Source organism: Blastomyces gilchristii (assembly GCF_000003855.2).
Source record: "Blastomyces gilchristii SLH14081 genomic scaffold supercont1.17, whole genome shotgun sequence".
Classification (NCBI taxonomy): Eukaryota; Fungi; Ascomycota; class Eurotiomycetes; order Onygenales; family Ajellomycetaceae; genus Blastomyces; species Blastomyces gilchristii.
In genome coordinates this window covers 988,493-1,000,873 of record NW_003101666.1, presented here as the reverse complement: position 1 = coordinate 1,000,873, position 12,381 = coordinate 988,493, and the positions used below count along the sequence as shown (strand labels likewise).

Sequence of the window (12,381 nt, the reverse complement as noted above, 5' to 3'; positions counted from 1 at the left end):
TATGAGAGTCCTCTCACCAGGCTAAAAGCGTTTTCATGAATGATGAGCGCCGAATAATGAAATGAAAAGAAAAAAGAAAAAAGAAAAAAGAAAAAAGAAAAAAGAAAAAAGAAAAAGAAGGGGAGGAGAAGAAGGTAAGGCGCCTGCGCATACATTGAAGGTATCTGGATCCAAGGAGAAACAACTTATTAACAAGAACGCAAAAAAAAGTATCAAAACGGACCAGCTCCGCCCGCTTCTAAGCCATACATGCCTTTAAAGGGAAAAACCAAAAAATAAATAAAAATAAATAAAAAAATAAAAAAATCAAATCAAATTTCAACTAAAATCAAACGGCCTCGTCCCATTTTCCAACGAGTAGAGAATCCGTATGGGCCGATCCCGTGCAGATCTATAAAAAACCACACCAGGAGGTATTCCTCCATCCGGTCCTGGATGGGACGTCTGCCCGAAAAACTCATTTGTAAATGTGACCATCTCGCGGTTCATCCCCGCCTTGAACACTTTCTCGTGCACACTTCTTTCCCTCAGTTCGCCCGCGCCCCATATGATGCTGATAATGCGAAAACCATCCTGCTCCAAATCGTCGTATTTTGGCACTAGCTCTGTGTTCCTAGATTTTGAGATAGGGCCTGCTTCGAGTTTATAAAATCCCGTGCCTTCGCAGGCGTGGAATATGCGCATATCCTCGTCGCCATTGGAACCGAGTTGGTGGAGGAGGGAGAAGCATTTCCTGTAGCCGAACCTGGAGTGGGGTGGAGGTCATGATATTAGGCAACGAGAGGATTTCAAAATTGTAAAAAACGGGAGTGGCTTGATTTTGGAAATGGGCAAGGGAAAAAAGAAGGTCACATACATATTATCTGTAAACGGGAAGGGATGGCTGTCGAAAGCAATATTGCCCTCTGCATCGACAAGTTGTTTTGCGTCCGGCGTCACTATGCCATTGCCGTGCACAGCGGCGAGGACGTTCAGGTGGTTAGGGGCTGTTGTCGCAGTGGGAGAAGTCGTTGTCGACGATGTTTTGGTGGATGCTGGTGCATCGCCCTCCGAGTCTCCCGTTTTGGTTGCACGCGATATGGCCACGCCGACACCAATCCCAATTCCTATACAGACGAGTGCAACAGCGGCGACTAATATTATCCGCAATCGGCGAGAACGAAAGGGCGAAGGCGGCTTTGTATGAACTTCGTGAAAGGGTTCATTCTCAGCTACCCATTTTGGCTGAAGGTATCTTGATTCCGGGCCCTGGGGAGTAGTAGGCACATACTCCGCATTCCCGCCGGGCATGCCCTCCGCATAGTTGGTTTCGAGGCCGGAATTTGAGTCGGGATTTCGCTGGCTCATAATGATACTGAAATATCAATTTACAGGAGAAAGGTGGGGAATGAAAGACAGGAAGTTTCTATCTGAAAGAAAGTGAAAATCGATTTTGACGAGGCTCCACGCTTGGATATACGCAGAGTAATTTCTCTTCATGGGGCTCACTGAGCCGCCCCATAGGCATCCTAGTGCCATATGGATTAGGCGCTTGTAACGGGAGGCTTTCCTTTTGTGTGGTTCTGGGCGGCTCCCATTCGTTGGCGAGATTGGTTGTCGATCGCGCTAGGGTTGCAAATACATATTTTGCAGAAGATGGCAAGGGCAAGGGCTGTGGCGTGTGGCCCACTGGATGAACAATTGCCCAAACCCTGGTCATTATTATTGGGGGGGGGGGTTGATTATTGGGTGTTATATTTCAACCGGCTGCAAGTTGAGATTGTTAGCTGTACAACAAACCTCGGCCAACTAGCCAGACAAACACAATTTCAATGGGGGCCAGCGCTAACTGAGGCCTTGGCTTCCAGCAGGACTGCTCAATGATTGATTGATTGCTTCGGGAATACCTTCCAACAAAATTAGCAGCCCGCAAACTCAGGTGGTGTCGAATTGAGCCTGTCCAATTTAAGCGAAAACTTCAGCCCGCCAAGTGAGTATTTAACCAATATTAAATAGGGAGATGGGGTATGTATGAAGATTATCGTGCCTTCGCTTCCCCCACCACCCGTGGCGTGGTTGTATCTTCCCGCAATTAAGAAGCTTGAATCGCCTAGGAGTCAACCATATTCTTCCGATAAAGGAAATCGAAACAGTCCACGCTGTTGGATGCTGCCACAAGGCCCACAACAATTCAACAATTGTACAGGAATAGCGGTGGTGCGCGTGAAGTTTCCCTCCAATTATTTAATATAAAATAGTCTGAATGCCAAGAATGAGGCGAACACGACCTATATTCCTGTTTAGGATTAGCGTCTCCTCTCCAGCCTCCATCAAACTCCACCACAACAACCATCTATGTATGGTATGTACGCATAGTCTGTGCATAGCGCTGTCTGCAACTTGTTCTTACAGGTGTCATGTATTTCAAGAGCTGAGATCTCAAGCCCGAGTCAGAGGATTGGAGCCCTCGAGCCATGCAAGCGCAGACGCCTATAAGTGGCCTTCGGTCCGATCCCTATCCCTACTAGCTAGCCAAAGCCTCTCCAACAGCTCCCACCTTCAGCCTGTCAGCAGTGACGCAATATGCTTCCTAGCCGATGGCTCTGCCTCGTGTCTATGAGCTCTGATAAAGTTATATATTTAGCTTGTCTTCCCCCAATTCCCAAATGCGTAGCTATCCCTGATGTCTATAACTTGTCCCTGTGTATTCATCTGTGTTGTCGACCGTCTGGAAATTGGCATTGACCTTGATTGTTCGTTTCCCATTCTTGACGAGAAACAATGGAGAACGTCGGGAAGCAGGTGGTATTCCGCTTCAAGAATCCACCGGCGCAACCAAGGGCGTCACGAAAAGCACCGTCGCGGGCTTGCGGAGACCAACTGGACGAACCAGTTTATCATCCACGAAAGTCTCATCGAAAATCCAGAACTGGTTGCGTAAACTGCAAGCAGCGACGAATAAAGGTATAGTATCATGTAAACTGGTACGGCACGGCTTTGCCCCTCTTCTAATTGAATGATGGAATAGTGCGATGAGACAAAGCTGCAATTCCGGAGATGTGGGACTTATGGCATAGATTGCGTTTACACATCTCCCAAAACCTCACCTAATATGCAACAATTGGCCGCGTCTGGGCGCAGCTCTTCAATGTCTAACTCACCGGATGGGCACGGTCAGGCTATGGCGGCGGGAGACATGGCTTGTAGGATTGAGCAACTCTTGTGCTATACCGATAATACATTGGTGTTGGGCCCTTCCCGCACACAGGCATACGAGTGTCTGTATCTCTTTATCAATGGGCTCTCCGGAAAAGTGCCCGCGACTCCAAGCTTCACCACGGTTATCAAGGGGGATATGATCCGGGTGGCGCTGCAGGTATGTCAAAATTTCGCCTGGGGAGCCCAATTCAATGCTGGGCAGAACTAGATTCTGACTGCAGTATCTACATGTAACCGCAGACACCGTATCTTATGCATGCCATATTAGGCCTTTCCAACGCTTATTTGGCAAGGACCTTATCGAATTCTGCCTCCTACAGAGTTCGAGAAACCGGCCATTTCTCAGACGCGATTCGTCTTTACCAGAAGGAGCTGGACTCCCAGATCACCAAGGACAACATGGACGGCATAATGTCGACGTGCATGCTATTAGCTGATGTTCCTCTATTGGAAGCAGACTACTCGCCTTACGATTCTATCGTCTTCTCCTCTGACCCCTCGGCTCTAAACTGGCTCCTAATGCAATCCGGCCTCTCGCGCCTAATGCGCTTCACACAGCCGTATCTCTCAGAAAGTATCTGGCTCGTACCGTTTATGGAGTCATATAACCATTTTCTCGAAAATAGGGACTGTCGCACCGGTCGGGATGGGCTGCACCCGGAGCTTGCAGAGTTATGTGAAATAAACGACGGCAGCAACAATGAGAATAACCCCTACCACGAGCCCCTCCGCAGCCTCATGCCCATTCTAGACATGGAAACCAACCCAGAGAACTTCATGACAATTAGCCACATTCATGGGGACCCTGAAGCCCAAGTTCACCGCGTTGGTTCGGAATAGGGAAGCTAGGGCGCTTCTTATTCTGGCCTTTTGGCTAGGCAAGATGTGCGAAGATCCGTCCTGCTGGGTTTATGCGAGGATGCATATGGAGTGTGTGGCTATATGCATGTATCTTAAAAACAGGACAGATCCCCGCGTTCTTGAGCTGTTGGAGTACCCGGCGTCGAGGTGTGGATATATATTAAAACACATAAGCGAGGATAGTTCGTCTGCGTTGAGAATAGGATATACGGATTTGGGGACGTGAAGGCTATGAATAAATGCTTATTACCTCCTCTACGAAAACGCGTGGAATTATTTTCATTTTATAAAAGATTGCGAGATTTCCTTCTATGAAATTACGCTGTGATAGAAACCCCAACGCCCGTCGGTATCACATCATCACATCACATCGCGTCGAAAGATGCCAACAACATTTCCATCCCCCTCAAGTTATGGTCAATGGCATGAAGGCTAAATGTCCATGAACAAGTAGAGATCGAATACTGCTAGCACTGGCAGACTATCTCATTTCTTTTTTAGTATTTAAATAAATTAGACCGACAAAATCTTTTCAGACAAGCAAAAACATGAAAAGTCCTGTATAGTCTAGAGATCCCCGTACCTCGAATTGTGGTATCAAATTTCAAGCAAAACCAATTCTAGGTAGTAGGCGGTTACAGAAGTAGCCCCAGCTCTTTCGAAGATTTATCCCATCTAGAAAAACAAAATAAAAGACTCAAACAATACACAGGAAGCACAATAAAAACTATATCAAGTTCTCGAACGGGCAACGCACACACTATGCCCACATCTCCCTGAATTTCATATCGAACTCCTCCCGCAACAGCTTGAATCCCTTCAGCACATTGAAGATCCCACCACGATCCTTCCCATCCCACGGAGCCGCGGGATCCTCATCCCCAAATTCGCCCCCTTTGGAGGCACCATCGTTACCATCATTGTCACCATTGTCCTCCACATCCTCATCTTCCCAGCTGTCCACGACCTTCTTCCTGCGCGGTTTACTGGCAGTAGTTGGGGCCGGAGTGGAAGCAGCGGTCGTTGGTACTATCGGCCGATTCAACACGCCCACGCCCACGTCCCCAAGTTCTCCCATGCCATCAAGCCCACCATCTTGCATAGCTCCGACATCTACCTCCCCTTCATACATCTCACCACTACCCATGACATCAATCGCATCCGCATCCGTCCCCGGCGTAAGTTTGAGGAAGTTTTCAAGGCTAGTCACGATCGTTGCAAGGACCATGGAGAAGTCGTTCAACAGGAACCAGATGTCGCCCTTGCGAACGTCATTGTCCCGCTCGATAGCGTCAATGTTGCCGTGCTTGAAGAAGTCGTATAGGTACGCGTTAAGGGGTAAGTTGTCTTCTTCGGGGAGCCCCAAGTACGGAACAACAGCTTTCTCGAGCCAGACGCCGCCACGCACTTTTTGACAGAGGTCGGATATGTCACTCCACTCATCGTGATGTCCTGATAGAGCGTAAAATGCTGATGTATACTTTGCAGGTGACGGAGGAGTACCTTTGCCCAGCTCAACCGCAGCGTCTCCGCCACACTTCATCCCAGTCAAAGGTAGCTTATGGTCGGGCTCCGTAATGTGCTGGTCCACGAACGTTTTGACGTAGGTGCTGTATATCTTAAGTATTTCCTTATTATTGCGACGTAGCACCGTGGCTGCTCTCTTAGGCAAGGGCGGAAGGACAATAATCGAAGTCGATTTTTTAACAGCATTTTGCTGATGTTCCAGTACAGAGGGCCGAAGATGTCGGCGGCCAAAAAGATGGGACATAATAAGCATCAGCGTAAGGATTTTCTGTTTACGCGAGGTGTCCAGATCTCTGCATAAATTATGGAAGTAACCGTCCTTCAGCAAGGAGTGGAAGGCGAAACTGGAGTTTTCCACGAAATAAAGATGAGAGACGCATCCTGCGAAGTTTAGAGGGGCGCCATCTGGACCTAGAAGGTGATTGCGCCGTAAGAACTCGATTGAGAATCGTAGGTGATGCAATACAGAGTCTCGCGCCTCCCCTCCACCGAGGTAAATGTGCGGGCACGATAGCAAGGAGTTGATCATCTTTACCGCGTTAGGTGCCTGCTTCGATTCATATAGCAATGTGAAGAGGCGGAGAACCAGACTAGTCGTGATGGGGAAATGGCCGTGGAGACCAGGGAGTCTTGAACTGAGCAGCCGGCAGATCTTGGAATAGGGAAGTGCCTGAAAGACAACATTTCCAAGCACATCAAAGCCTCGACGACCAGCACGACCAGCAGCCTGGCGGAAGTTAAGGGCGGTGAGGAAGATAGAGTCGCCGGAGAAGACAACAGTCTTGCAAGGCATGTTTATACCAAGTGCGAGGGTGCCAGTGGCTATCACAACCCGCAGATACCCCTTTCGGAAGAGTATCTCACATAGTTGACGATATTTACGGTTCATACCAGCGTGATGAACACCGATGCCACGTCGCAAGGCTGTAATCAGCCGTTCTGGGACATAGCGTCTCCTCAGCTCTTTAGCATGTTCCTCAAATTCAGAGGGAGTGAGCTTCTTGACGTCCGCGAGATGGAATCCATCCAATGGCGCATCAGGTTCAAAGGATTCAAAAGCGCTGGGTTCCGCCGTTGCCGTGTCCCGCATGCGCTCTTCTCGAGTCATCTGGTCATTGCCCTTCTTGCCTTTCTTCGCATCAGCCGGGCCGGCTTTCTTGGCCTGCTTCTCTTTGGCAGTTTTCCAGGCCTCCCACGCAGCGACTTTAGCTTTCCAAACTGGGTTCAATTCTTTCCATTTTTCTTCCGCTGCCTCAAGCTCTGTTAGTACCTTCTCACAAATCGCCTCGCAGCCGCTTCTATCATAATTGAAGAACAGCGCTGGAAGACCGCCTTGCTCCTGTAGTGAGCAGATGAGAGGAAGTGTTGTCTCCAAGTAGTTGTAACGTATCTCAGTTGGTGAGCTTTCAGCTTCTCTTGGCTTGCGAGACGAGATCTGAATATCAGGCCGTTGGGCACTTCTCACGGGAGATTCAAGCTCTTTCAGAACCAAGTCAAAGGGTGATTTTGGATCCGCGATCCAACTCTTCAAGAGCGGTTTGAGTTCTGCTTCCCAATTGACTATGTCAACCTTGCGAATGATATCTGGTAGGGCAACAGCAGGGTCAAGCGATTTAGGCACAGGAAAGTCTGCTGTTTGGTATTTCTTCATCGCATTCCACAACAACCAGCAATCGCGTGCTTCCAAAGTCAGGTCTTCTGGCATTCCTCTCAAACGGTCCACTATGCACGCTACCGGGTGCATAAATGCCATACCGAATGCATTGTCTAGGCTTGTGGGGGCGAACGGTACAGAGTCTGGTAAACCATTGAAATGGAATTTTTTCGGCGGTTTGTAAACGTATTTCCTCAGATCAGAGTAACGATGCCGATGCTCAATCATCGTGAGATCAATGCCATTCGCCTTCTGGGTCATGTTTAGCCAGTTGCTGAATGCTTGCGGGTTCCCGACCGTGGCAGACAGAGCGATAATCGGGCAGGGTGCAAGGAGCAGCAATTGTTCCCATACAACACCTTCTTCCACTTGACCGATGCAGTGAATTTCGTCGAAAATTATCCTCTTGACTCGGGATGACCATGAGCTGGCATTTGCTGGCGCAAGGAGCATGATCTGTAGAATATGCGGAACGGTGACTAGAACCTGGCAGCCGGTAGGGTTGTTGATGCGGTAGTCGCGGGTGTGTATGCCCCATACAGACTTTCCGCCGTGTTTAAATGATTTCGAAAACCGAGCTTGAATTTCGGCAGCGACTTGATTAACAAGGGCCTTCGTTGGAGCGACGTATACCAAGACGCTGTTGTCATCATCTTCAAGAATTCTCTTCATCGCGTAGAAACTGTAACATGGTGTTAATACTGCGAACACCGGACATAAAGATGTACCAGGAGCAAACATCTTGGATGGAAATATACTTACGAAATAAATGTTTTTCCAGCGGAAGTGGGTGCAACCACAAACAAACTTCTATTCCCGTCAATCTCGTCCAGCACCTGTCGCTGCCACGCATCGGGCTCAAAATCACGGACACGAGAATCAGGAGCGGAATCCATGTTTCGATCAAAGAAAGGAGCAGCATGGCTAAGTTGGAATTCCGTTGGAGACAACCCGATATCCAGAGTCCCTTTTTTAGCAGACTCTAGCAGAGAAAACTCTGCTGTTGCCTGAGACGACTTCCGGCTGGGTTGGACGCCGAGATCTATATCTGGCAACCGAAGGGCTTTGACGGCTTCTTTAACGTATGCCGCAATCTCAGGGGTGACCCCTTCTTTGATCTTGGCAATCCGACAAACCATATCCCAAATAAATGCGGCAATGTGGAGGGACCTGTCTCGTTCACCGGCGGTGCATCTGTTTATCCATAGCTGAACCAAAATGCTCAGCATGTAAGTCGAAACCTCAGCTTCTAGAGTGACGCGGCTGTCACTTGGACGTTCAGCCAAGTATTTCTTGACGTTCGTGAACCGGATTGCCAAATCGGATTCCTTATCGAAAGTGGCTTTCACCTTGGCCCATGCCTGTAGCTGCTTGTCAATCATTTCCCTTTTCTTTTTCTCATTCGCGGCGGTAGCGAGATCCTTCGTGGGATTCCTTTTGCCGCTCGACTTCGCCGGGCCCTTTTTCTCATTGACCTTAGGACGAGGAGCGATAGTGGGCTTTGATGCTGCTGGCTTCTTCTGTTTTTCATCTTTCCCAGACTGTACGAAAACTGTCTCCGGTTTTAGTATGCCACCTGTCGCATTTGTTAAGCTTGCCGCATAATCGGCCATCTCGGCCATGAAGAATTGATTGCGGCGGTTAGCAAAGAATGCTTGCTTCTCTGTCATTTTCGGGCCAGTAATTTTGACTCCAAGTGGGCGACGGTGGTTATGCCAATGGCTGAGCTCTTGGAAAATCCGGGAAGTCTTTTTTGTGATACCTTGTGTATGGGACTTGTCTATTGTAAGCCTGACAGGTCCCAGATGGGCATCGAAGACAGGATGCCTGAAAGGGAGTACAGGTCTGGAAATTTCTTTTCCAATGGCCGCTGCTTTGGTGTTCTTGGGTTTCTTCGGTTTATCTGATTGTGCTTTATTTTCTGTTCATCAATGCCAAACCCGTAAAGGGGAGAGAGGTGGATAAGATTCAAATTACCTGAGTTTAATAATCCAGACGTAATGCGCATGCCACAGAGTTGCTCCACCCAGGCCGTGAGAGACTCAAACTTTGAAATAACCGATGATTTGGAAATATCTTGAGAGATACCTCCACTCAAAAGATGGAAAAATATCCTGCCGTCAAGCAGATCAGCCAAATCGCAATACAATGAGCTATCTTCCACAATTGCTTTCCAAGAATCAGATTTAAGCACTAGATAGGCCGATCTAATAAAGGCTGTGAAGAAATCTTCACCGCTATTTGGTTTTGGGTTGACGGCACGATCAGAAAGACGACACTCATGTATAATGGCAGTATGTAAAAGCATTGCTTCTGATTCCGTGGCACTATTTCCATCCGGGGCGCCGCTTTTGTACATGAGGCTCAGCGTCATGACGACGGCGAGGTCGCTTTGGGTTAGATCTTGACAAGCGGAGGTCGTCAAGGTATCCCGAAATTCTTGTAAGAATTTCAAATCCTGTGGGTTACTTGCTGCATTGGCTTCAAGGAAGCTACTCGCATTTAAATCCAATTTCGTAAATTCCTTGGTGGTTATCTCGTTAGTATCAGTATCGTCTAAGCTGTCAGAGTCAGGCTCTGATCCTGAATCAGACTCTTCGTCGTCAACATGCTCCATGTCAGGACTATTGGTTTGATTCTTATTAGTAATGAAGGTATGTAGGGACACCTCTAGAGCACCTTTTGCAGTGCCTTCCATAATCATCGCCATTACCTGTCCGTCGTTATATGTCAGTTCTCTGATCCGCAAATTATCAGTAAGAGTGGAAGAGAAAAGTTACTGTACCTTGGTATCCCGGCATTCCAAGCTATTAAGGAGGCCAACATTGTAGCCAAGGCAAATGAACCAATTTATCATAGATCGAAAACCGATCGCATGACGGGTACCATCGCTTGAAACCACCGACATATCTTCATCGGAAGTGTAGTAGCTATCCTGGTCATCGTTGTCATCAGACATTCCTGAATTTCCATCAGAGAAGCCATCCTCATCGTCGGAGCTGGCCACAGAATCATCTCTCGAATCAATATTGGCAAAGGCACCATCATGACACATGATGAAGTACGCTCCAGAAGCGGCCAGGTAGCTCTTAAAATCGTTGGCTTCATAGGAGTCAAAGACTTTAATCTCAATAGGCGGAGCTTGTGTGCCAACATTGCTCTGCAAGTGTTGGATCATAGCTTCCCGGGCTAGGAGACACCTGGGATGAAGGTCATCTGGCATATTAGGTGGAATGCATAGTTTTGCATGTTCCTCAAAAAAGACGATATGGAAAGTACATTTCCGCTGGTGCAATCCTCGCAGGAAATTCTCTATCATGTATGTAGCATGCAACAGCTGGAAGCCAGGGTTCAAATCCAGTTTCTCGTCCGCGAAAGTGTGGGCGAGCAGTGAGTCACCTTCGATGAAAAACAGTTCGTCGCCTGCATAGTCTCCTACCAGGTCGACATTTCGAGACTTCAGACTCGCATACCTGAAGGTATATATTAGAATACATCCGAAACTTCGTGGTCGTGTGTAGAATGCTTACCAATTTAGAAGGGCCTGTGTCTTCCCCATGTTCAAAAACTGCTAGCCGTAAGTAGGGCCTCGTGAGATAGTATAAGAACGGGCTTGGATCATTGGTTATCGTATGCTGCTTAAAAGAGGAGACGTCTAGGTCTGTAAGCCAAAGTGACCACTGGGGTATATTGGGCAGGACTAGGGCCCTCTGCTGTTGGGTGCAGAGGCAACTAAAATAAAATTTAGAGCAGTGAAGCGAAGGTCGACTCCACAGAGTAGGTGCGAATATTCCTTTTCTCTGTATTTATATTCTCCCACGATCCAGGTCTGTGGTCGCTTTGATAGAGGATGGCTTTAGCAATAATGCTGTCGCTATCGATGGTGGGGTAGTTAGCGGGAGCCTACAGAGATTTCAAATAGTGGCAAATAGACTGAATAGAGTAAAGCGAATGAATGAAGCTAACAAGAGAGTGGAACTTAACAAACCATCAGTGGTTTTAACAAATCCAAGATAGTTAGTTAGCTTTGTCGATTAGAAGATGAAGCAAGCAATGGTTGAAGCTGTCTCCCTTTTAGCATGTTCTAACATGTTGGAGGCCTCGTCGTTGTGCGGGACACGTTAGGAGGCTCTAGCCCTAAGCGCTAGTTGCTTAACACCGGGCCGATAAGCGCCGCCAATCCACCATGAACAACGCTAGAGGCATGGCTACGTGCATCGCCACTGATGCATCGTGAATGCGCTAATTACGGCAGCCTATAGTGAGTGACATTTGAGTAAAATGGCTTTTTTCATGTTTTTCTACTATAATTACCTAATTCTAGACACTCATCATAGAAATTTATATGGAAGTTTGTCTGCAAGGAGAAATATCTCATTCCATTCTAATTAATTACAAGCATCAAATGTGTTGGGGGTCCCGGGTTGATCGGCCCTTCTACCAGCAGTGCGCTGGTGGTGACTGAGCTCTTTTGCCCCAGTAGCCTACAGGTTATGAGACTGTTTAGCGTGAGCCCCGCTGTGGTCAACATGCATGAGTTCAATCTCAGAATGAACTTAAAAAAATCCCAAACAAATACCCTGGACATTTAAACAGTGTCAAGAGACATTCTAGAAGTGTGTCCTAGAAGTGAGCCCTTGAAAGAATGAGCTCTAGAACTGAGTTCACTGAGAGAAGCCATTAAAAGAAGTCACTGAGAGAAGCCACTGAGAGAAGTACTGTACTCTGTGATAGCTGGTTCAAGAGAGGGTGTTGAGGTTGCCTCAGTAGTCTACAAAATGCTTACTTATGCTTGCTTTGCTGTTTATTGTAATGTGACGGAACCGAAGCGGTGGCTAGTCAGCGGTGTCATGTAGAGATAGTTGTTTGAGAAGCTGTATGAGTGGGCTTGACTATCTTGCTTGAATAATGAGCTCATAGACTACAGGGTTATTATGAGGATATCACAGATATGATACTTAGTATACTAAGAAGATTGTATGAGAAATGCAGTAACTCTTATATATATTTCAGTAGAAGAAAAATGAATCACTGACTTCTTTAATTAGAAGTTAGTATCTAACTATTCTATATAGATAATGAGCAGATACTCTTCTCTCATTCTATAAGTAAGAATAGCTGAAGTGATATCTTAACAGTAT

General features: G+C 47.3%; 3 protein-coding genes across 4 annotated transcripts; 1 reads left to right on the top strand and 2 right to left on the bottom strand.

Annotated features, from left to right (window-relative positions):
* Positions 1-215: 215 nt before the first annotated feature.
* BDBG_07113 (uncharacterized protein) lies at positions 216-2,219 on the bottom strand. The gene is made up of 2 exons (XM_002622556.2): positions 857-2,219; positions 216-745 (listed from the first exon to the last, which is right to left on the bottom strand). Exons 1-2 carry the CDS (start codon positions 1,345-1,347, stop codon positions 319-321), a joined length of 918 nt encoding a protein of 305 aa, XP_002622602.1. The 5' UTR covers positions 1,348-2,219; the 3' UTR covers positions 216-318.
* Positions 2,132-6,503, top strand: BDBG_07112 (C6 transcription factor). Its single transcript, XM_002622555.2, has 4 exons — positions 2,132-2,943; positions 3,008-3,355; positions 3,439-5,479; positions 5,548-6,503. The coding sequence occupies exons 1-3, from the start codon at positions 2,761-2,763 to the stop codon at positions 4,036-4,038; spliced, it is 1,131 nt and encodes a 376-aa protein (XP_002622601.1). The 5' UTR covers positions 2,132-2,760; the 3' UTR covers positions 4,039-5,479; positions 5,548-6,503.
* BDBG_07111 lies at positions 4,272-11,394 on the bottom strand. Of its 2 annotated transcripts, XM_031722941.1 has the most exons (6): positions 11,229-11,394; positions 10,771-11,114; positions 10,026-10,713; positions 9,218-9,953; positions 8,003-9,152; positions 4,294-7,922 (listed from the first exon to the last, which is right to left on the bottom strand). In XM_031722941.1, the coding sequence occupies exons 2-6, from the start codon at positions 10,797-10,799 to the stop codon at positions 4,820-4,822; spliced, it is 5,706 nt and encodes a 1,901-aa protein (XP_031579976.1). In that variant the 5' UTR covers positions 10,800-11,114; positions 11,229-11,394; the 3' UTR covers positions 4,294-4,819. The 2 variants fall into 2 exon arrangements, with proteins under 2 accessions (XP_002622600.1, XP_031579976.1); XM_002622554.2 differs by having other exon boundaries at positions 4,272-7,922; positions 10,771-11,394.
* Positions 11,395-12,381: the final 987 nt, after the last annotated feature.

What these genes read in the sequence shown, in the direction of transcription:
- BDBG_07111 (XM_002622554.2), bottom strand. Translation starts at nt 10,799, where the DNA reads ATGGGGAAGACACAGGCCCTTCTAAATTG. An exon ending in GTCTGGATTATTAAACTCAG is followed by an intron (nt 9,153 to 9,217) that starts GTAATTTGAATC and finishes CAGAAAATAAAG; the next exon opens with CACAATCAGATAAACCGAAG. An exon ending in GCTGGAAAAACATTTATTTC is followed by an intron (nt 7,923 to 8,002) that starts GTAAGTATATTT and finishes ACCATGTTACAG; the next exon opens with TTTCTACGCGATGAAGAGAA.
- BDBG_07113 (XM_002622556.2), bottom strand. Translation starts at nt 1,347, where the DNA reads ATGAGCCAGCGAAATCCCGACTCAAATTCCGGCCTCGAAACCAACTAT. An exon ending in TTCCCGTTTACAGATAATAT is followed by an intron (nt 746 to 856) that starts GTATGTGACCTT and finishes ACCCCACTCCAG; the next exon opens with GTTCGGCTACAGGAAATGCT.
- BDBG_07112 (XM_002622555.2), top strand. Translation starts at nt 2,761, where the DNA reads ATGGAGAACGTCGGGAAGCAGGTGGTATTCCGCTTCAAGAATCCACCG. An exon ending in GCAAGCAGCGACGAATAAAG is followed by an intron (nt 2,944 to 3,007) that starts GTATAGTATCAT and finishes ATGATGGAATAG; the next exon opens with TGCGATGAGACAAAGCTGCA. An exon ending in TGATCCGGGTGGCGCTGCAG is followed by an intron (nt 3,356 to 3,438) that starts GTATGTCAAAAT and finishes ATGTAACCGCAG; the next exon opens with ACACCGTATCTTATGCATGC.